At 38.2% G+C, this 25,257-nt stretch overlaps 1 protein-coding gene across 9 annotated transcripts in view; it reads left to right on the top strand.

Annotated features, from left to right (window-relative positions):
- Nucleotides 1–25,257, top strand: part of LOC131036604 (uncharacterized) — a 263,434-nt gene that overhangs the window by 83,674 nt on the left and 154,503 nt on the right. For all 9 annotated transcript variants that reach the window (XM_057968520.2, XM_057968515.2, XM_057968518.2 and 6 more), the window contains 2 exons: nt 22,374–22,595; nt 22,715–22,781. In XM_057968520.2, coding sequence (XP_057824503.2) covers nt 22,374–22,595; nt 22,715–22,781 — 289 coding nt within the window. The remainder of the gene's footprint in view (nt 1–22,373; nt 22,596–22,714; nt 22,782–25,257) is intronic.

The raw sequence follows: 25,257 nt of genomic DNA, 5'->3' as shown, positions 1-25,257 counted from the left end.
TTCTGCAAAGGTAATTTTTACCGAAGACTATTGACTGGTAATTGTATTAAATTCATTTAAGTGCTCCGCTACAGATCCTCCCTCACTCATTTTCAAATTAAACAAACGCTTCATAAGAAATACCTTATTCGAAGCCGAGGGTTTCTCATACAACTTAGCCAATGTTGCCATCAAATCTACAGCCGTTTTTGCTTCTGTTGTATTGAATGCTACAGACGGCACAAGGCACGATTGAATGGATCCCAGTGCCTTTCTATCTAAATTTTCCCACTCTTCATCTGACATTGTGGTTGGTTTCTTTGCCTTTCCTTCCAATGGCCGCCACAAATCCTTTTGATACAGGTAATCCTCCATCTGCATTTTCCATAACGGATAATTCTGCCTGTTAAACTTTTCGACCTTGAATTTGGAATCCTCCATTGCTCCCACTCAAATCTGAGAGTCCTGCCAATTTACAAAATACCTCGCTCTGATACCAATTGTTAGGGTTTCAAGCAGATCCGAAGCAAATATGAACTAACAATTATATGTAGATTTAAATACAAAAGATAAAGAAATAAAATAAGACACAGATAACACAGAGATTTAACGTGGTTCACCTAGAATGGGTTACGTCCACTATACACAGTCGTCCAATCTTTCTTATTATCTAGCAAAAACAGTACATCAACCTTACAATGCCTTAAGCATCCCAACCGCTTATAACATGCGTATTTAGGGCAACAAACAAAGTTGGCCTTTTTAGGGTTTTATTACAATGTTGGTTTTCATAAAAAAAATAAATACCCAAATTTTTTTTTGTCGAGGGCTCCCGCTCCCGAACCTCCGCTTTTCTCGGGGGCTGTTGCCCCCGAACCCCTACCTAGGGCCCGGCCCGGCCCCGGACTCTGGCGAGGATACGTGCTGAGTGTACAGTACTTTGCTGATCAGTTGCCACATTTCAACAGATTCTATGCGGACAATACTTGTTCACAGGCAGATTATTACTGAGACATCAGATTGGTATGCTGTGTCTTACTGATGAACCAATTGTTTGTTTACAATTATATTATATCTGAATACTGCAGCACAACAGTTAATTATTTCTTATTTTGTACATATAACAGAACTAATCAGATCTATAGTGGTTAATTAATTTCCATTGATGGACATATATAGTCTTAAAACAAAAGAGATTGGCATATTCATAGCCCAATTGCTTAATCACTTCTATTCCCCCCCATAGGGAGAGGCGGAGTAAAGCCATCCCAAATTAGGGGAGCCCCAAAGGTGGTTTGGACGAATGTTCCTGAAACCTGGGCACAATTATGGAGGTGGTGTCAGCATGCCCTAGACAAGTAAATCCCCATCTAGGGTTGAGGATTAGGAAGGGAGGAAGTATTGGGGCTTGAATATAGCCACTATCAATTGTAGTGTGAATAAATATGGTCATCTAGTTTAATGAATTAATTTAAGGCATGATAATATTAAGTAATGGATATAGATTATTGGGGAATTGGCAGCATCCTAGTAGGGGACATTACAGCCAGCATCATCTTCACTAACTGCAAGAACATGGGGTCTTCTATTTTGAAGACATTTTGCAACCTATCATCCAAAATTCGACCCCAAAACGAAATCATTTGCTTTGTGGTCTGCACCGAGAAATCAGCCTGCATGTCTATGCGTTTCTCGCTGCCTTATGAAATAGTTTCTATTTACAATGAGATGTCGATGAAACCAACCTATCTCCTTTTAATTACTTCTCATGCTATGAGAAGATTGGGAAGCGTAGCGCCTGCAGTGCCATTTAAACTCACATCAAATCTCTTGCAACCTGTACATCATCATCTTCAATGGAGACCTCTTTGAGATCCCTCCAAAATCTCCTTTTCATTGTTGAGCATTAACCCTATTGCCCACTTGGACAGTACGTTTGCTTCCTCATTTCTGGTACGTCTTACGTGGGGTATTTTGATGTTTGAAATGAGGAAGTGTTGTGACTTTTTTTCCACACATCGCCCCATTGCAAATGGGGACTTGTTGATGTGTTTTTATGCACCTCTAACACAGAATAAAATACCAAAAGTATTCTATCCTCTTGATCAAAATCTTCTTGGATGCTAAATTGAATAATCAACCAAGATGACTCCAAGGTTTTTTATAATCAATTCTTGACGTGTAGTTTGCTCAATTGGTTGATGTGATTGATGGTAATCCAAGGGGACTTATGTTGAATACTTGAATGTTGAACGTTTGGATGTTTGCTCGAACTTGATCATTTGACTACTTGCTTTGAAAATGAAAAAAGGGCAAAAGACATAATGTTTAGGGTTTCTAATCTAATCCTAAGAATGTAGAAACGATGGACAATCTTTGGTGAAACTCAACTAAGCCTTGCTTTGACATGCAAAGCAACAACTCCACAAAGCTTAGTGGGATCTCCTAAGGTAAACACGTGATATTCAAATCACTATCAACAATGAGGATACCATCAAGACAATGCATATCAAAGTGTGAATAGCAATTGAAGTTAAGCTCATTTAAGGATTCCAGTTGACTAGACAAGGCAAACTTACAATCAGCAAATTGCTAGTGGTATGGATATATGACTTTCACCATTGATCATGCACAAAGTTCTATCATTCATCTAGTCAACATGAAAATGAATGAGAAGTAGAAACCATGTAACTTGTTAAAACAACACATTTCACTATATCTTCAATGAAAAGAGTATATCCATTTACAAGTCTTAGCAACAATTTCTTCTTCTCCTACTCTAATCTATCTTCTAACTTCTAATCTTTCTATTCTTCAATTTTTCTAACATTATCCCGCTATGAACCCTTACAAATTAGAAGATTTGAGCCTTTTATAGATAGCTCTTTACAATGAGTGGCTCAGATTGATTCACAATCAATGGCCGAGATTACAAGATGAACACCCTAATTAGGGTTTGTTACAACAACTCCCTCTAGCCAATGAGAAAATTACATTTAATTTGACATGTGTTCCATATTGAATGCGAACCAATGAAATATGAGGTTAGGTATCTTGAATTTTGTGCCTCCAATGGATGAGTTAGGTACATTGCATCTGGACATGCTGATGTAGAACCCTTTGATTGGTTAGTGATGACAAGGATGCCACCTCAGTTTTCTTAGTAGACTTGATACCTCATCACAAGCAAGTGTTGATGCCTCAAGCAATATCTCTTGATATTCAGCATCTCAGGCTTTCTCAATGGGGTGATGATAGGAAGCATCACTATGGCTAAGCAAACTTTGATTAACTCTTTGAAACTATCTGCTTCCTAGCTTGAGGTGAAGCAATTGTGTTGACTTCCTTTGATGCTATGAATGTACTGATCATAGTCCTCTTTGCTGAAGTGATCCTCCTCTCTCTAAGTGATGGAGTTCCTTCTTCCTCATTCCTATAATCTTCACCAAATCTTTCCACTAGGTTGAATACTAAAATTCGCTCTAACTTTGACGATTTTAACTTTTTGTTGATGGGCTATCATTGGTAGTGACTGATGCTAATCAGTGAATTCGCTGCCTACTGAAGATGAATTTACGTTACCTTGATCAAAATCGCTGCTTTTTAATGGTGCAAATCGCTGCTCTGTCTGACTAAAATCAATGCATAAGAAGAGATGACTCGCTTCATGTTTTGATCAAATGGAATGATCAAAACATCTTCTTTATAGGTCTTTAATGATAGGGTGTTTCTTTTCACTCATAGGCCGACTTGATTGTTTAAATGCCTCGAAAGTTTAAGATCAAACCTCATCTTTACTTTTGGCGGGCCTCTCCCTTAATATTGGTGCGAATACCTTTTCATCCCTATCGTGGATTGGCATGGTCAAAGGAAGGGAATTTTTGTGGATTGGCAAAGGCAAAGGAAGTCATCCTAAGAAAGGTTGGGGATTCAAGAAGGCAAGGAAAGGGAAATTCGGGGTTTGGAGAAGGCAAAGAAAGAATTTCAGGGTTTATGAGGAGCAAAGGAAATCATCTCCAGCTCATTAGCCCAGCGCTTCTCTTCATCAAGACTCCTCCTATTTTGATTTGGACCACATCCCATGCTGATCGGACATCCTTCAAAGGGCAATGGAAAAATAAAACCTCAGCCAGATTGTGGATCTAGATGGTCAAATGAAATAATGCCAAGCCTGATTGTGGATCTTGATTGGCAAAGGAAATGATGCCAAGCCTGATCGTGGATTGCAAGGGTCAATGGAAATGAGCCTAAGCTAGATCGTGGATTCAAGGGGTCAAACAAAATGACCCTACACTTAGTCAAATTTTGCTTTCATTTGTACAAAGTCGGTTTAGAACCCTTGGTTTGCATAATTGACTGTTGCCTAGCCCAAGATTGGTGTGGCGGTATTTGACCCTTCACTTGCACAAGTATGACTCCAGCAAATCGGCATTCTTGGTCTTGTTTGTATTTGATGATTTTTGCTTTGAGCGGGTATCAATACCTCATTTGCACCAGCTAATTGGCTCCTAGGTGTTCCTTTGCTCAAGTCATTTTGATTGATCAAATATTGATCATTTCATTGGACCAAGACAAAGGCAGTGTTTAGTGGTTCATTTGCTTACTTCATGTTGTAGTATTCTCCTCCATGTAAAGTAATCCTTGAATGCTATCTCAAGCTTGATGTTGTCTTGAAATGTGAGTTCTTATCTTGAATTTGATCTTCTTGACTTCTCCACGTGATTGGTCCTCCATGCTTCCTTGAATGCTCATATTTCCTAGTCCTCCATCTTCATACCAAACCTGAAAGACCAAGAAAACACTTAGATCAAAATTGTGAACAAATATCCTAGGTTAAGGAAATGTGAGATGATTCATGGGATTCACTTCATGAAACCCTTCAACATCTGGAAATAACACCAAGGAGTTCTGGACATGATAATTCAAATCTTGAAATGCACTTTGCTGTGTGGAAACTCCTTCATTTCGTAATTAAATTGTTTTCCTTACGTCTGAACTGAGCTTAGGGCTTCTTGAATCTGATCCTTATGTTTCCATTTGGACTTTCCTCATTCAGGTCTGATTTTAAAGTCTGTTCCTGATAAGAATTTGTTTACAAACTTCTAAACCTCATCTTGAAATCTGATTGAAATTTCCTTCTTTACAGGAGTCAGACCTGACCTGCTACAGTTCACTAATTCTCTGATCTCAAATTTGCTTTGAATCTGCTTTAATTTGTCTTATTTTTTTTACCAAGCTTTTTAAGAAAAATGAACCTTCATTTCCCTTTCAGGACTTTGAAACAATCTTGAAAATCTTTGGAAATCACTTTCAGACCTACAAATGACATATCAGATCTGGACCTGCACAAAATTAGGGAGGAAAACACCCAGATTTGAATATGAACAACTTGTTTGTCCTCACAAATTGCTTCCCTTCTCCGAATTGGCTTAAATTTGATCTTCTTCACAAAATTGCATTAATCTCTGCTTGAATTCATATCAGGACTGCATAAATTTGTTTCCAAAATCTGATGTAGATTATAATTCATGTCTGCCAAATTATTCGCTTAGATCTGCACCTCCTGAATTCTCCTTAAAATCTGATTACCTCAATTTAAATATGAATTCGCACCTTTGTATTGTCATTTACTTATGCCCTTTTTATGATCTGATTTTGAATTTAAATCCCCAACAGTTTTGTTTAAGTGACGTCTTTTATTTCGAGGGTCAGCTTCCTTATTCCCTTAGTGCCACACCTTGTCTTGTGTTTCATTGTGGATTTAGGGGGCTTAGGCATGTGCCAGGGATATTAGGAGTCAAAGGAAATGGTGAGGTGGATGTTTTAAAAATGCCTTAAAACTTTTACTTCCATTCCAACGTTTTGGTGGGACCCAAGCATAAGGTACGATAGTGGAGGGAGGCAAGGAAATTAGAAGGCTTGTGAGGTGGCATAGCAAATGCCTTGAAAAAACTTTTTAAATCTCCACCTTAGAGTTTGTGGGCCCAAGCAATGACGTGGTAGAGAGGGAGAGGAATGTTAGGTGTTGTGGGTTGGAAGTGAAAAAAGATGTGTTGTGAGGGAGGTGGTAAGGAAAGGTGCCACGTGAGGAAGGGAGAGGTATGAGGGGTTAGGATAAGTGCTGCCGTGGGGAGTCATAAGGGATAAAGGATGTAGGAGGTATAAGGGGTAGTGAAGTGGGTTAGGATATGTTGAGAGAGTTACGGTTAGGAGGGGTGTAGGATAGGATAGGATTAGGTTATGAAGGGTAACAAGGAAGGTGGCTTAGGATAGGATAGGGTAGGAGGTAGGGTGGTAAAAGAGTGAGGGTAGTGGATTGGTAGGCTAAGGGGAGAAAGGGGTAAAGGGGGTTGTGAGGTATGGGTTAGAGGGTGAAGGAAATGGTAATTAGGAGGTATAAGGGATACGTGAAGGTAGGCGAAGGTGAGGGTGAAGTAGAAGGGTAGAAGGGAAGGTGATGAAAGAAGATTGAGGGATATGGTATATAGGAAGGTAGGGAGGTAGAGGAAGTGGAAGGAGATGAAAGGTAAGGGAGATGGAAGTGGTAGTGGGGGTGAAGGTAAAGGTAGGAAGGGGAAGTGGGAAGGTAGGATGTTAGGAAGGAAGGTAGGTGTGTAGAGGCTGGAAGGAAGGAACTAAAGATGAAAGGAAGGAAGGGTGAAATGGTGAGGGCAATGGTGAGGAATGGAAATGGAAGTGCTCGAGTTTGGGCAACCACTGGCAATGCTGGGAGAAGTGGAAGTGATTATGTCTTGGTTGCAGATCTAGGTAATCAAAGGAAATTTTTATGCCTTAGCCAAATTTAGCATTTCATCCATAGTTCTGCAAGTAATAGATGGAAATCATTCAGTTTGAAAGCCTTGAAAACTTATTGACCTCACTTAATTAAGAGAGAGAGAGAGAGAGAGAGAGAGAGAGAGAGAGAGTTGACTTCATTAGCTCTTGACCAACTACACTTCTTTAACGCAAAGGCTAATAGCAAAAGACTACCACTATCCTAGGAAGTAAAAAAGTGGGGGTTCTCATTTGCAATGGGGCAATGTGTGAATTCGTCACAACAGGACCCCTGGTTTCTTTGCTTTTTTTAGGGTAGTGTTTTGAGTCGCCAATCTTCGCGATTCTACAATTAGTGATTTCAAAGAGATTTTCTAAAGTCCCCAGGTCAATTGGACCAATCATGATGAAATGGGCATTTTGACATCTCATAAGTGCTAAGGCAAGCCAAAGGACAAAAAATGCAATTGCTTGAGGTCAATTCTGACAATGTCCTATTTTTGTGGGATTTTGCTTTTTCATTTTTGGCACTTTGGGACCAATCGAGGAAGCAACTTTTTTGCTTGCTTTTTGGAAAGTTGACCTGGGATTAGATCATTCAGGTCAAGACAATGAGGTTCTTGTTTTTAAAATGAAAAGTTTGTATCTTCAAGGTGAAAAATCAAGAAAATTCTCGTGACAAGGCGTTGATCCAAAAGGTTCTAGACAAACAAGGTGATGAGCAAGAAATTTTACTAACTGTTCATGGCAAAGATAAAATGTCTTGAAGCATGATGAAGTCCACCCTTCTCAAAGCATAAAAAATCTTATACTCATGCAAAGTCCGCCCATCTTAGATGAAAAATCTTAATCCAAGGCAAAGTCTGCCCATCTTAGATGAAAAATCTTAATCCAAGGCAAAGTCCGCCCATGCCTTTTGTAAAATGTCTTGAACCATGGTAAAGTCCACCCAAGCCTTTGGTAAAATGTCTGGAAACATGATAAAGTCCGCTCTAGCAAAGGTTAAAAAATCCTAGACCAAGCTGAAGTCCGCCATCTCAAGGTGAGAAAATGTCTCAAGACACGGCAAAGTTTGCCCATCACTTGAGAAAATGTCTTGAAACATGCTAAAGTCCGCCAAGGCATGAGAAAAATAATCCTAACCAATGGCCAAGTAGGCCCTAGGAGGATAAGTGAAAAGTTTGGCTAAGTGTGAAATCCAAGGTGAAGTTCACTTAAGAAGAGAAAATGCAGGGAAGATTCTTTGCCAACACATCATCAAGATAGAAGAATAAAGGGCTAAGTATGAAATTTTGCCAAGGAAGAAGGAAAGAATATTCTTTGGAATCTTTTAGAAGGATATAGTCGCCATCTTTAGGTGAGAAAAACAAGGAAGAAGATATGTGAAAGGGACTAGGTTCATTGAATCTATAAAAAACGAAAAGATGCCAAAGAAGCTCAAACTTCTTATAGCTTTATATTCAATTCTACATTTCATTTCACTTTCACTCCTTCTAAAGTTCAAAATTGAAGAGCTCTCTCTCAGATTTCAAGAGGAAAGAAGGCATTTGAAGAGCAACAAGAAGTGAATTTCTGAGTTTTGTGAAATAATTAATCAATTTCTTTAAGGATTTCATCTTCTTTCAGAAGTGAAGACAGATTTTCCATCGACTTTTGGAGTTAAAAGTATAATTTTCAGTCCAAAATTTGAGCTATGGACTGATTTTTTTTTCATTGTTTTTTTGTTTCAGAGGTTAATTTTCACAAATTTTACTAAGTGTTGAGCATATTCTTTTCATATGTAGTCTGATTTTTCACAGAATTCCAAATTTATGACAGGTTGAAAGTGAAAAGTTAAGACAATGAAGTTCGAAATCAAGAATAAAATCTCATTAGACTTAGAATTCACATGTTGAAAGTGGTATTAATTTAATTTCGTTGTCTTTTTCAGGCAATAGATGACTACTCAAGGAGGACTTTCAAGGAAAGTTCAAATGAAGTTTGCCAGCAAGGCAGCGCAGCCAGAATCCAAAATCATTTTGAAATGGAAGAAGGTTGGAGACACCAACCTTGGCTATGTAGAATGTGCCATACACTACAATGCCCAAGAACCACATATTATTGCACTTGATGGGAGAGTATTGGCATACTTGAAAGAAGTTGCTATCAAAGAAGCATTTGGGATTTCTAACTACCATGCAACCATGTTCAAAACCAAAGAAGAAACTACAAGGCTTTATGAAGCACAATTTGAACCTTGTGCAACAACTATCAACAAACTATGGTTAGAGAAACCAAGGCCTAGCTACAAAAAGATGCCAAAGGAACTTCTTCGTATAGATTTTAAAGAAGATTATGGAGATATTATCTTGCTACTTGTTGAAGTGTCTGAAATCGCATTGTTGCAAACTCCATACGGCCAACATAGAATAGAATAACCAGCTGAGTATCCTATCCTCTCTTGAGATAAGGAAGTCCCTAATGCTATTTTTTTATATTTGATCAAAGGGGACAACCTCAAGGTTTCTTTTGTCAGGTCTTGATTGCGGGATTTCTCAGTGGTTTGATGTGTTTATGCTGAAAACACAAGGGGGACTTACGTTGAGATAGACAATTTATAGATAAGTTCCCTGGAACTTTTATGATCTTTCTTACCAAATGACTTCGGTTGAATTGATACTGTTTTCGATGGGACTGTGGATTCTCTTGATAAAAGAGGGGAAAAAGGAGGGAAGGATAGGGAGAGAGAGATACATGAAATGTAAAATTTTAACTAATATAGCAGTTTCATCAAATAGACGGATGCCTCCAAATAACAAGACTAAGCATTACCAGCTACTCAAGCACAGTGTTTGCATAAATCTAGTGCAATCTTCAAAGGAAAATAAGATTTTTCATGTTATCAAGTACAACATCAAAACTTTTACATTCATAGTGAGTATTCAATAGCCGAACTTAAGCATATAAAAGGTTCAGATTAACCATGCATAGAGAAAGGCAATCAGCCATTCCCCAATGATATGAATTGCGAGGATTCTATCATATGTTTGCTTGAAAATGCTATAGAAAGATGAAAGACATAACGAAAGATTTCTAAATTAAGTGAAGAAGGAGACCATGCACTCACAAGGAAACTTGAAAACAGTCTTAATCTTTGCATTAATTCCTGTAAATTTCGCTAGAGCCTTTGCAACAATCCAAGAACTTCTTACAAAATGAGGGAAACCAGTCCCCTTTAAATAGGCTCCAAAATTGGATGAATGGCCCAGATCTAATCTAAACAAGTGGCCCAGATTCATCCATAAAGCATGGCTGCCCATACCCATAAATGGGAGGCAAATATCAACAACCACCCCAAAATGAGTAATAACTACCCAAAAAGGATAATTAAAACTTATCCCAAAATTACCCAAAAAGGTGCATTCATAAAGTTCTACATTTTAGTTGACTTGAAAGTCAAATATGGCCCTTTTGGCCAAAAGTGCACTTTTCAAAATTTTAGAGATAAAAAGCACTTTTAAGAAATCATTTTTTCTTTTCCAGCCCCAGACTCCTTTTCTAGAAATTCATATTCATCGTGCAAATATTCCTGCCATAGATCATGACCTGCTGCACGTTCCTCACGAACATACTCCTGGAACCTGATGCATAATTTGAAAAGCAGACTGAATGGAGGCATAGGAGGATGGCGAATTTTATATTGCATGCCTTAGAGGTATTGGTCTACCTGCTTAAGACCATCTTGCCAACTGGAATGATTACGCTCAAAGCACATGTCCGAGTGGAATTGACCTGTGAAGCCTAGGTCCTTAATGGAATAAGTGATCTTATTTGTTCCCAATCTTTCCTCCTTGTCTGGCGGTATCACTTCATCGGATTGGTCATTTACCCATCCCGAAACCATTGATCGAAGGATTATCTTGCCAATTTCCTGCATGGTTTTCAAAATTACCTCGCATGCATTGTGTTCTCTATCGATGATTTCCTTCGCATCATTCTTCATGTTGATAGTCCAGTACCATTCCTTAAGAGTGCTGATGTTATGAGGATCTAGGATGGTGGGTAATGTAGGAATCTGTGCATGGGTCCAGAAAAGAGCGTTCATGAGGGGAAGAGTAGTGGCAACCGCTTCCTGGATGTGGAGGGATTCCCTCTTTACCTCTAATAACTTAACCAAAGTGGTTTCTCGGTGGCGAGCCATTTCCTTCACTTCCTCAAGGATTCGTTCTCCCCTTTTTCTGATGCCTTGTATCCATTCCTTGACGGCCCTTGCGGTGTCTCGTACTCCTTCAAATTCTGTTGTGGTCTTCTTTGCCAATGCTGTCGGGGGAATGTGGGATTCGGAGGCATTGTGTAATGGTCTCAGGAGTTGATCGATGTACCCTTCGGCCTGTTCAGCACAGGCCCGATACATATCCTTCTCAGCTGTTATCTCTTCAAGTTGCCTAAGTATGTTTTGCACTGAATCCTTGAATTCTTCTTTTTCTTGCTCCTTAGTGGCTCGTCCAATGGGGACAGTTGTGATGCTATAATTTGCCAGTGTGATCTGATCTGCTGGCTTATCTGTAGGCGGGGTGGCAATGTGAAGGGTGCGGTTCCTTTGATCATCCTTAGTCATTCTAGAATATGCCCTAGGCTTTTTCTTCCCCTTAGCTTTAGCTTGGTCTATGCGCGAGAAAATGTCCTCTAGATCAATAGGCGGTTTGGTGGCGGCCTTGCACTGGGCTCTGGCAATCAACCATTCTTGAGGCACTGTTTGGGCTGATGATGTGGTTAACTCTGCATTCTGTTCTTTGAGGTTTTCAGTCGACTCGTCACAGATTTGCAGCTGTTCTGTTATCGGAGAGGTGGGGGAGGTGCCAAGTTCCTTACTTGCAGCTGAACTTTCTCCCATTTCACTGAACAGTTGTCTGGTATCTTCACGTGATGGTTGTTCTTCGGTCTTTGCGAGCTTGCGAGTCTCCTCTATCCTTTGTTCTCCTTCGACAGTAGAGTCATCTTTGGCCGTATTGTGGAGCAGCAATTCATGGCGGCTTTGTTGGGTGGGTTCATGCACTTCGATCCCTTGAATGGATGGAATCTCTCGTTCCTCTATTAGGTTATTCGGTTGGGTCGATTCAATGGCCCTTAGCTCAGCTTCTAACATGCCGGGTGCAGGAGAATCATCAGTTCCAAATGCATCAATGTCACTTTGAGAAGGCGGAGCAAGTATATAATCTAATTCCACTACATCGTCGGACGAACTGGGGTGCTTTGACGATGAAGTGACCTCTGGTCTCCTTATAGGAATCTTTTCCCTTCTCGTTCTCTTGGACGTCCGAGTCCCTCTGCAAGCCTTAGCCTTCTTTCTCTTTGCAGGTTTCTCAATTTCTTCTCTGGGTGCACTGGATGTTCCTTTATCTTCGGAAGACTGAGAATCGAGGTTGCCCATTCGGTGGTAAGTGAACTGGACTCCCTCATGAATTAGCCTCTCAATCTGCTAATGTAACCATTGGTCTGTGTATCTTGTTGGGGCTGCCATGACTGCCTCAAAATCAGTGATTAGGTCCTGTGACCAATCAACACCTGGCAAAAGATGCCTTACTGCCTCAAATTCTCGGACTTGAAGGCAATTCCTTGAATCCGTGAGTTGATTTGGGACCCGGCGGTATTCAAAGAGCCGCATTTGCTGCACACTCAGCCTAGAATATTCACGTCTCCGGACTTCATAGTCATCAGAGCAATTTTTCCAATAGTCTTCAATTGATTCCTTTGCTCTGTACCGCCTGCCATAGGCCCTCTTCACCAGATTATCGTGATCAAAATATTTTCTCGGAAAATGGTCCTGTAGGCCATAAGAGGCCAGCTCTGCGAGGGATTCCTCTGCTAGGGTGGGGGTCTTCAGGTGGACATCCTGGTTGCCTATGATCATGGGGAACGCGAATCCAGCCTGCTTGCTTTCTCTGAGTAAGATGCCGGCCGGACGTGACTGCCTTGCGACCTCCATAAGAACTACTTTGTCGGTTGGGTACCGTGGAAGTCGGAGAGGGGCACCATCAAAGCTCGCTATTCGGATATAGGAGAACCTTGGGAACTGGATGAACCAGGGCCCGTATCTCTGTACTAGAATAGTAGCTTGCTCTGAGAGCCTTATGTGTAATCCTCCCTGCATTAGTTTGACCAGGCGCATTGTGAAGGCATTATTGACGCGCTCATATTGGCCAATTGCATAAGCTGGGCTTCTTTTTTCTCTCTGAGCTATATCTTGGTAATGTAGCTGTGGGTAACAATCATAGACCTTTACCTGACTAGGTCCATTCCCGATTTCACGTTTCATTATCTGGCAGCGGCTGGTTCTTGGCGAACATGTAGACCAAATAAGAGGTCATAGTGAAGTATTTCTTTGTTTCGCTTATGATTTGGGCCTTCCAAACTTAGACTTCCCAGTGAAGACTTGCTCTGTAAAATAAAACATCCACTCTTCAATGTAGTTGGATTTAGGAAGTCCAATAACTCGGCTGAGTAATGTGACCATATCCCCATGCCCATTATGAAAATCACTTCTGGGGGTCTTTTTCACAATCCTGGCGCTCGGAAGCCTTCTCTCCTTGAACCACTCTTCGTTGATCAGTGCTTTGCATCGGGCCGGATTCATATCATTTTCCCCCCGTGCTTCATCTATAATCGTGGCTGTGGGTTTGTTTGGGAAGGGAATGTCGAACGCATCACCAATGGCCTCAGGAGTGAAGTTGGCGATGGTCATGTTCTCGAGGAGCACCAATCTGGAATTTGGTTGATAATGTCGGGCAGCCTCTACCACTAACTCATAGTTCTGTACTGCTGGAGGAAATCCCACCGCCTAGGCGATGCCACTTTCCACCATCTGTCTAGGCATGCCATATGAGTTAGGGGAGAAGACCCGATTCCTGAAGTCCTAAATGTCAATATGGCCTAGGTCGGTATCACCGATATTGTCCTAGACGCTCTGCAGTTTTTACTCCCTCAATCCTCCTCTTTGATACTAATACTTCATCCTTTCAACTTTGCGTGGGATATCTAATTTGGGTGCTCGCAATGTCTCGGCTGCAGCGAGCATCTTTGATGATTCTACCGCCGATTTAGACATTTATCCTGCATAGCCAGACACGGATTACAAGGCGATACAAAAGAAGTAAGGCGGGTTAGACTAGAGAATACTCCAGCATTCAAGGATTAGTTCAAAATCTAGATTGGAAACGGAGTGACATTTCTAGCTGAAAGCTTGATTGATTTTAAACCAGAGTATTCATGAAGCTTTTGATCGCGAATTTGTATTTAAGCATTTTGGATTTATTTTCAACAGGGACAAAGCTCGAAAAATTCTCCTAAGCTTGAAAATGCAATTTTTGGTTAAATCTTAGGGGCAGATTCTAAATTTTGACTGCTTTGCACAATGTTTTACAAGCGAAAAAGATGCAGATTTCGAGAATTTAAGCATTTTAATCAGATTTCGCACATACGTCTATTTGATTTATGAGCATTTTAGATGATCAAGATAGACAAAGCGTACTTACCTGATGATAGTGGATAGCGAGAAATTGCCCGACATTGCTGCGTAAAGATGAATAGACAATTATGCAAATTTTGAATTCCAATGGTTATCTCCTTAATTCAAATTTTCGTGGTTGCTGTTTGAAAGGAATTTATCATTTTTAAACGGTTTTTACCTGGGGCAATTGGTAATCTGAACTTGAATGATTTGGAATAGTTTATGCAGTGTTTTACCTTGAATGTGAATCACGCTAAATTGGCCCTGTCTCTCTTTCAAAATCGGACGTGATCCTCCTTCATGCGAAATTCGACAATATGGAGGGATTTATGGACATGATCCTCCTTTACAGCGCGACTCTGGAGGTTTGAAGAGCTCCCGCAAATTTTAAAATCCTAACATTCATCCTCGTTCTAGTGAATTTCGGAGAATTGGGGGGGGGGGGGGGTTATCAATTTCGAACTCCCTATATTTGGGCCTGTGCGTCGCGATTTTCGGAGAAGTAGGGGACTTTGGAATTTCAATTGCGTTTTATCTTCCAACTTCGGACCCTTTGGCGAATATGGAGGCCCTTCTAAAACTTATACTTCGCATTTGCCCGACCTGCGTGAACTTCAAAGGCTGCATTCTTTTTGGACCTTTTGGAGCTTTCACGCCTTTTGGCGGATTTGGAGTATTTTGGAGTTTCAAAGCCTTTGCGATTTTCGCGATTTTTCAAGGACTTCGGAGTTTCGGACCTAGATGCCTTTTGGAATTTTCGAATGTTTAGACATTTTTGTTTACTAAGGCGTTTTCGGACCATTTAACACTTTTCGCAACAAAAAACCTTCGGACCGTAAGCCCCCGTTTGAAAATCGAAGAAACTTCGGACCATAAGGCATGTTTGGAGTTTCGCGATTTTTTGTCTCCCTTGGCAAATTGGAAGAATTTCGGACTATTTGCACATTTTCGCAACTTTTAAAAACTTTGGACCCTAGGCCCATTTTCACAAATTTTTCATATTTTCGAATTTTCGAGCTTAAGGCGCTTTTTACAACTTGTCCAGAATTTCGGACCATTTAGCATGTTTTGCAAATTTCCACGAATTTCGGACCTTAACCACCTTTTTGCAAATTTATACAAAATTTTGAATTTCGGCCCCAGGGTCCGAAATTGGATATTTTAAGTGAAATTCGGACCATTTGGGGGTTTTTGCAATTTGAAGGTAAATTTCAGACCATTTGCCATTTTTGGGAAATTTTGAATTTTTTGAAATTTAACCCCAGGGTCCGAAATTCGGCCCCTTGGGCAATTTTAGCAATCTTTCAACCTGGTGAAGTTTTAACATTTTGGCCTCTGGGTCCGAAATTCGGCTCATAAGGCGATTTTGGGAACTTAAGTGAAATTTCAGACCTTGGATTAGTTTTCGCTAGATTCTACAAATTTTGGATTTTGGATCAGTTTTCGCTAGATTCTACAAATTTTGGATTTTGGATCAGTTTTGGAATTTTAAGGCATTTGGGCAAGCTTTGCAACCTTGGCATTTTGGCTAGGAAATTCGCTCCTTCACTAGCAGGTGAAAATCATCCTTTATTCAAATCCCACAAACATTGTGGAGACAAACCTTATGCAATCCATCTCATCGCCCTCAGGCAAAAAATGACAATTTTGGTCCTCGTGCGACCTTCAGACGCACTATTCTTACTTGGCGGGCTTCACCATCCTCTATCATCTTACGCCCATTCACGGCAATTTTTACAATTTTGGACAAACTTTTAGTGTTCGTGCCCGAGGGCTAGACTAGCCTGATGGATTCATCGGCTCTTTTCTTTGACATCATCACTTCATGGACCAGTCGCGGGCTCGCTTGAAAGGACGCGAGACACTTTGCGCGAAACTCAACAGGGCGAGAACGAAAGGCTAAAAAAAAACAGGAAGGGGGACCCTGTCGGCGACAGGGAGTGTGTGCAACACACAACACTACTTAATAGAGTAATGGGCAGCCCTCAAGGTGCACCATTTGAAACCTAGATGTATTATTTCATTGATGAAATCACTACAAGAGTTAAGATGTTCAACTGGGCGAGAATAATCAGTGATAATAGAGATGAATAACTAAGAAACTTGGAAAGAACAAAATCTTTCTATATGAGTTCTTATGTTATTTACCTACTTGCCAGAAATTACAAGTACATAGGATTAATTTGTAGAGGTATAGTGGGTAATGGTGAGAATGAATTCAATGTGTATGATTGTTACTCACAACTGTAGTTTCACAATAAATCTCATTTCAAGCGAGTAAATGATGCATTCTTGATGTATATCACTAGAATCATAGTTACAAGACTCGGACTCGGCAAGCTGATTTTCAACTCGGACTCGGCAAGCTGATTTTTGACTCGGACTTGAACTCGGCGCCCAAACTCAACAAAGACTCGGCCAAGACTCAACAAATTGAAAAACCCAAGAAATTCAATTTTTATTAAGGATTTAAAACCTGTTTCATGCATCCTTTAATAAATAAATATTAAAGACACAATAATGTCATCAAATAGAAGCACATACACAAGTTTACATTGATCACACAAGTATAAATGCAAATTAACAACATGGATTGTGGAAATCTAATGAATCTAATTCATAAAATCTTCTTGATATTTGTCGAACACCTGCAAACACTTTATAAACTCTATATTGAATTGCTCAGTGTGATTTTGATTGGACTTCATCTTTGTCTGACAACTGCATCTCTTAACCCAACATGCTAGCAAGGTCAAATCTTTGATACCATTGTGAGATACCCTTATTGATTTCACCCCAAGTCCTTGTAATATATTCCAAACAATTAGAACTAACATTTGCTAAACGTCTAATGCTTAGAAAATAATAATTGCAGAGCAGACTTGGTTTGTAACCAACTTGACATTTTATAAGAACTCAAAGTATTACAACATGGTGCACCTTATCAGCTATGTCTTCCAACATATTTGCATTCAATCTTTTTCAACTAAACAAATATATTTGCACATTGAATAGCAACTAAATCATAATAAATGAACAACTATTACTGGACAGATTTGTAGAAATAACTTTAATAGAGAATTTCATAAATTTGAGTTTGATATAAATATTGACCAATGTTGTTATATGGAGCCTAATTAGACTCGAAGGTTAAATTCTCCCCACTTTTATTGGCACATTTTTCCCCCCAAATTATTCAACAGCGGTTTGGGGGCAGCGCCCTTGCGGGGTTTTCCGGGGGCAACACACCTGAAAGCTCAAATGACTTATTATTTTATAAAGGCGTCGAGAGTTATTTTTTCTATTGGCTGATATCTAATGCTCGAAAAATAATATTTGTAGAATATCCATCAAAGTCCAAGGTTGGCGTCGGCTTTATCACTCCTCATGTCCTTGACATTTGTCTCTAATGGAGACTACACTGATTTTTTGCCTTTTTTTACTTGCTAGGCATCCAAGTCTAGGGCTCATGACTCGACGAGTTGCCGAATGGATCTTGAAGACTTTTGGGCTAATGCAGCATATGAATTTGATATTAGGAAAAGAATGTGGTGAAGATTACTTGTGAATTTGATCAGGACAACTAAACTTTTCCACGTGCCCGACCTATTAGAAGATAATGGGGAATACACACAACCACGATATGATGAGGGCAAACCTCTTTCTGCAACAAGATAGTTTGATCTTGAACTTGCAGATTTGACCACCTTGATGAGGCCAGTTGTTAAATATACAAAATGCTGGGCCGATCAACAAATCTAGGAGCTGAAACGAAGAAATATGCCTCTTACTTAGAATTTGATGGGCATTATGGAGTCATATTCTTCGAATAATGATGAAGCATCTCAAAATGCTCAAGCACCAGAAAGTATAAGTTCAAGGAAGAGAAAGGAAATAGCTGAAAGTTTTCATTGTGAATGAAATTCCCAAGTTACCCTTGGATTACCAACATACATCACCAAATGAGCTATATATCCAACATTAAAGTCGCTAGTTCGCAATAAAAACATTGGAATCGCCATATGATCTTCTTTGCAATCTTAGCATACACGGTGATTTTATTCAAGAGAGGATAGAGTGTCTTTTGGGCATCTTTATTTTGTGTTTGGTGTGTGATAAAACACACACCAACAGGAAGCCTCTCTTTAATTATTTTAATGACCTCATTTAATTTTCATATTTGCATCTCTCCTTTGATAATCGCATTAATGATTATTTGTGAATCTCCCTCTACGTGGATATTAGTCATTGAAAGTTTGCTTGCTAAATTTATAGCAAGCACAACAACTTTTGCTTCGGCCTCTATGTTCACCCCCTCCTCGAGCCTTTTTATGCTCCATGCTAGTATATTTCCACACTAGTCTCAGTGAACACATCCTGCCTCCAAAGGCCCCGAGTTACCTTTTGAGGCCCCATCAAATTTTATTTTGACCCACCCTTCATCTAGTTTCATCCAAACAGTTTTTGCATCCTCTCTGTTAGATGAATCAATCCATCGAGGCCAATTAACAAGAAGGAAATTCTCAAGGCTTGGTGCTTTTTCCTTTTGGAATGGATACTTAACGATTTTTACCTCTTCTTCAGTTATTGGTCATGTTTTCACTGTGTTTTTAGATCTTCCTATTTTTTTGGGTCATTTTTCAGCAATTCTAAAGTCTCTATGTGTCTACACTTTGGAGTTGACAATGAATCCCATAACTCCCATAAATCACCTGCAACCAAAACGCCTATCCCATGAAGAGAGAAAAAACCATGGATTGTGCTATGCAACCTTGATAAATGGTTTGATCCAAAAAAGCAAGTGTAGTCTTCTCAATAATGGATTAATGGATGATTACAATGTACAATAATGTTTTTATAAAAGCAAGAAAAACCCTAGATGAAAATGATGTAAAAATAGAAAAACACTCCTAAGTTTAATGCAAGTGTAATAAATTAAAAAGGAGATCTAATTAATTAATTGATGATTAATTAGTTAATTAGGTGATATGCCTATTTTACTCCAACACCCACCCTTAAGTACAACTTAGGGAGAAGGGGAAAACCTAATGATGCATGCAAGGATGGGTCTCGGCTATGAGGCCTGATGACATACCAATGTACAAATAGATAAATCTTTCATAGCTAGAGAAAAGGAGATAACCACATAGGACAAAACTCCTCTCCAAAATAGAGAAAATAAAAATAGATGCGTACTAGTGAAAGAAGGAAAGGATGAGGATTTGATATGACCCCCAAGGACTACTTGTGTTACAAGCACAATAGATGTGCCCCCAACAGGAGAGAGAAGATGGGAATATGAATCCCCCCATAAAAAGTAGCTCTTGTGCATGCGATGTTCCCATCCTTGACATCACACCACTAATATTACACACGATTCTTCAATTTTGCGAAGTCTCTAAAAGAGACAAAATTGCAGAAGTAACATGTCCGTTTCAGGTAAGAAGACCACCTTCACAGAAGAAGAATTGGATCAGGAAGATATCAGAAAACCAAACCATCATTGGCATGAACATCCTATCCAAGACATTATGAAGCAATAAGTATTCTATATGTAGAACATATCCATATATACAAAACCGGCATAGATTATCTTATTCAGATCACCAAAGATATGAACGATCCCTCTATATTGATTGAACAATATCTATCATATCGGTATCTAAGTTGCTCACATTGATAATCGATATTCCTTGATCAATATCAATTAAAGATTAAAATCGTTATGAATCAAGAGATGGCGATTAGCATTGTTAAGGGATGATCATTGATGATCAGAATATAGAACTGTGGAATGTCTCAATATCCTTTGACTATCAAGAAATATCGATCCTTGCAAACATATCGATTTTATTATTATCAAAGAACCTTTGGCCAGATCAGGATGAGCATCCTTATTAAAGTATGAATAGGCAGATCACATTAACCATTGTCATCAAACATTCTCTAATTCCAAGAATATTGAAGTATGAAGAAACTAATCAATTTGGGCGATAACAACAATTACTAATGGAACGGTTTAACTAACCAACTTTATCAATGTTAACCTTGTTATGAAAAGGCATGGATTGACTAATCAAACACCATCGGTTATGTTTTATTGATACGAAGGTGCACGATTAGAGTAACGATTATTAAGAGACAAGAGACATGTCTCTTAAGGCACCTTTCCCATTGTATAAGGAGTCAATCAAATTCATTTGCAGAGGATATGGATTTTCTTTTATTTTTCATCTACACCCATTATTGGATCACTCTATTGAGCAGTAGCCTTCATAAGGTAAATCAGGCTGCATACATCCAAAGATTGAAATCAGGAACAGCTTCATTACCTTTGCATATTTTCATAGCAAAAGCTGAAACAGCAATCTATATCGCTATAAGCCTATAAGTATAGGCAATAACATCTATCTCATTGTATATAGCATTTTCTTAATATAGTAAGTATACCATTTCACTGCAGCATACTTATCATATAAATCAGAGACATCCAGTAACATTGTTGGCTGCCATAATTATATACATTTGTCTTCATAAAATTCATCTCATGGATTCATTGCAGAAATCAGACATTGTCATTTAAGAATTATAAGTGTGTCTAGAAGGGACATTACAGTGCAAATGATGAAGGCTCAAAGACAGAACACGAGCCATTGCCTGCAAACAACATTTCTCCCCTTAAGAAGAAATAGATCTGCTAGTGATTGGAGAAGCCATTCCCATAAGTTGGATGAATAGGGAATCCAAAGCCAAATGATGTGTGCCTCTGGCGCAAATGTCCACATGGCAGAATGAGATGATGTCAATCCAGAATCCTATGAAGATTGATGTGTCCTCTATTGACGAAGAGCTGCAAATAATCAGTAGTCTATTATATGATCCGTGGATTGGTTTATAGAATTGTGTTAGTGTCTATTTTTATTTGTTTGACTGAGTTGATATGTTGTGTATCGAGTACAGACTTAAGAAAGAATTTCCTGTTCATATTTCCTGGATCTTTGCCACCAATAGCATTCTTCCCTTTGTTGCAGGACTGCTAAGTCTTGTATTAATATTTTTTTGTTCAGTGATTTTATTGTTGAATCCATCCTCTTTGATCTATTTTTCCTTCTGCCTTCTCCATTGTATATTTTGTTTGAAAAAAGATTTTGATTTTTGCCAACTTGCTGACAACATGCTTTCATTTTTAGCCTGATGACTTAAATTGTACTGAAATTTTTATATTTCATGATGTGAAATGCAGCAGATCTATGCCACCATTTTTCCACATTTTTGTTTGAAGTTTTGGTGGGTGAGTCACACACTTCCAAAATTCAATTGAGTTTTTTCTTTGTCAATTTGGTGGTAGCTGAAATGTCTAGTTAAATAGGCCAACAGATACGGATTCTAGTCCTTGGTGAACTTGAAGGCTATGATATAGTCTCCTATGACATTTTGATTTCCTATATTCTTGAGGAGAGAATCTAACTATCTTTCACTTGGAAGAAGAGGAAGCTCAATCCAAACAGTAACTGTGCTTGAAATATCTCCAGTCAGGTAGAAATTCGGTGACCAAGGCTTTATGAAGAGACCAGGTTTTTCATGAACCAGTGACAGCCTGCAATTCTTGGTTAAGAACTAAGAAGTGGGCTTTTGGCATCATGAATATGCCAACGGGTCTCACTGGTAGTTCTTCTGGAGCCAAGATATGTGAGTTCTCTCTGTTCAGAGAGGCACCTACGAATTTACTAATTACAAATTTTTTCCTTATTTTTCAGAGCCTATGCACCATCTAATATATAGTGATATGCAAACAATTTTTAGATGACAACATATGACCTGCTATTGTTACCAGTCCAAATTCAAGATTTAGAATACTTGTTTTGCTGTTATAGTACTCTCTGACAATACAATATAGAGTAGGATAGTTCTTGCATAGAAATTTACAAGTAAACTTTTATTCTGATACATAAAATAGTGAGGTTAAGTAATGTGCCCTTTTCAAGCCACGCATGATATAATTTATCTTTTATGTTGTTTATGTTTTAATTATATAGTTATCTTTTTATGAGAATTAGTTTTAAGCAAGGTTGAATCAAAGTTGTGTATTATGCTGTGGTCATTGTTCTCATTGGCTTTCAACTTTGCTCTGTAGATCACTTCCCAGTTTTTTGATTATACGTGGCATCATTGGCGTAGTGATATGCAAACTATTCTCCATGAGTTTTCTGTTTTTGTTCAATCTCCGGTTGGAACTGTTTTTTCATTTGAACGTCAGCAAGCACTACAATTGACATGTGAGAGATGGCTCCTCTGTTTGAAAACATTACAGCGAATGCTAATTTCGGGTTTCCAAAGTGATGCAAGAAGTGTTCAAGTATGCTCATTTGCTTTTATTTTTATTCTCTTCTGCAAACTACCATATTGTTCTACATTATGAAAGCATTTTGTATCAATTAGCAATTTGATTTTTTATTTCTACTAAACATTTTGCAGGAAGTTTTGCCAGTTAAGGAAGTGTGTCCTTCAATGTTGCAAGCGGTCCAATCATTACTTCAGTATCGTAAGCAAATCCTGGTTCCTTTGTTTCTTAGCTTTACAATTTCTGTGTTAACCAAGAAAGTCCTTGATTCACATCGGTAGCTTCAGTGTGGAATTGAAAAAGCACTCTTTCAAATATAAATGAAAGTTACACTCATAGATCATGTTAAAAATTAAAAAATGATGAATGAAGAAAATTGAAAATTGATCAAATCAAGGAATAAGTGTTAAAACCGGTATGTTTCATGTTTCATGAATATATGATACTGAAAAGTACCACTTGAAATAACAATGACTGTATTTATGTTGGTTTAAAATTTATTTTTATGGGATGAAGCTTGCAAGGCTTAGGGATTTTATAGTTTGGAGGAGGCTTATGGTTTTTGATTCTCGAGTTTTATTTAAATGCAATCTTTAATCTTAATTACAGCTCACAGAAATAGAAATGAAAAAATAGCTATATGTAAATGAATTATTTTTCTAGCGCATATATTTAAGATTTATGATTTGCTGCAGTTGTAGATGCTATTGTCTTGTTTTTGAAAAAACATAGTAAGGTTTCCGTACCTTAAACAATAAACGGAAGGAATTTACGAAGAAACACAAATGGTATTACCTGGAATGAAATGAAATGTCAAGATCAACAAAAGAAAGAAAGGCTCGTGTTTGAAAGTGTCATGAAAAGGATAATATAAAAAAAATGAATAATAAGATAAAGGATATTTTCCAGGCAATAAAAATGGATTAAGCATTAAAGCTAAGAGAAAATCAAAAGACAAATTTTTTTGAGGACAAGATGCAAAATTGTTTTAAAGAACTTTCAAGTTTTAAGATGAGATTTTTGTTGGGTGCAAACTAAGATTAAGTGGTTTTGGGGGGATGAGAATTTTCTATCCACTGGATTGTAGGCCTACGTGCGTTTTTTTCTTGCTCATGTAGGGAGATATTTCTCTGTAATCAAGAATTCTCACCTTGTGTAAATCAAATGTTTTCTTGGAGTAGTATGATATTCATTTTTAAAAAGAATAAAGACATGCCTTTGTTTTATTGCATATAGTTTTAATAGAAATTTGCTTCATGCATTTACACTTGTATTCAATTTTTATCTAGATTTTTAATGTTTCACTAGATTGAAAGTTGTTCCACACGGGCAAACTTACATGGGGTCCAAGTGTTCCAAACAGCATAGAAAATTGAAATCAAAACTTGCCACTTTCTAGACATAATAGATCACCAACCAAAATATGGAAAAAAACATATATATTGACAAGAAAACAATGTTTGCATCAAATCATATATATCCAACTCAAAATGTGTATCCAAGGGCAGAAAGAACCTCCTTCAAATTCAGTGTGGTTGGATGATGAGTAAGTCATCAAAGTTTAACTGTCAAAAAACTGTTAAGGCAGTTATTGTAGGTGCTTTTAACATCATTTATGTGAAAGAGGAGATAGTCAATCATGGCTTTTAGAATTGCTAAGCAACTAAGGGTTATGGGGTTGGTTAGAAGCCAAATCATTATTTTTAATTGCCAATCTCTCTTGGCATAAATCTATTCTAGGGGTTTTCTTGGATGATTAGGGATAGCTGCTAGCGTCTTTGGCATACAGTTGATGCAACACAAAATAGAATAGCACATGAGGAAAACTTCTCTTCAAGTTAGTAAGGGAAGCTCCCTGAGATCTAGACACTACTAAAACCTAAAGCTATATACAAGTTTACAGTTATGCACACTTTACAAGATTATCAATGGGGTTTGCATGATCTTGGAGGTACAAGACCTGAAAGGAACTTATCTCACAAACAAGCTTTAAGATATATATGATTTGCAACCAAAAAAGTGAACTGAAGGACAAATGCTTGCCAATTGGTTAAAAGAAGAGACCTGTAGATCCACTTTAATGAGAGAGGATTAAATGAAATCTAATCTACTAATTGAAACAGACATTGTAAAATTTAAGGAAAGCAAGCCACTTAGAAGTACACAAAGTTACTTGCTAAGATAAAAGATAAGTGCTAATACATAGAATCTTACACAAGAAGACAATAACTCAGATAAAAAATGTGAATGACAATTTCTGTAGCATAAGCTTTACTTCAACTATCACTGAAAGTTTTTGTGTTCAAAGAATTTATTATAGGCTAGAATAAACATTTTTTAGGGATTTGAGAATAATAATTAACTTTCCAAAAAAGACTGCTTTAAGCTGCGAAAAAAACAGAAAGAAAGCAACTTTAAAGAAAACTCATTCTTAAACAACTAATAAAATAGTAAATACAAAAAGGCCTAAAATTAGACTCTTAACTGCCCAGACATAGAACACTAAGACTAGCTGCTGCTGTTAATGATCGTTGTTTACTCTTCTATCTGATAAAATTTATATTTGAATTAATGATATAAATAACAACACATACCAGATAGAGGAGTAAAAGCATATTTATTTGCACATGAAGCTATTGCAGAAGTAAACGAAAGATGGCCAAATAAGGATCAAATT

Source organism: Cryptomeria japonica, chromosome 1 (assembly GCF_030272615.1).
Source record: "Cryptomeria japonica chromosome 1, Sugi_1.0, whole genome shotgun sequence".
Taxonomy (NCBI): Eukaryota; Viridiplantae; Streptophyta; class Pinopsida; order Cupressales; family Cupressaceae; genus Cryptomeria; species Cryptomeria japonica.
Note: the sequence above shows the minus strand (reverse complement) of the source record. Positions and strands in the feature narration are given on the sequence as shown.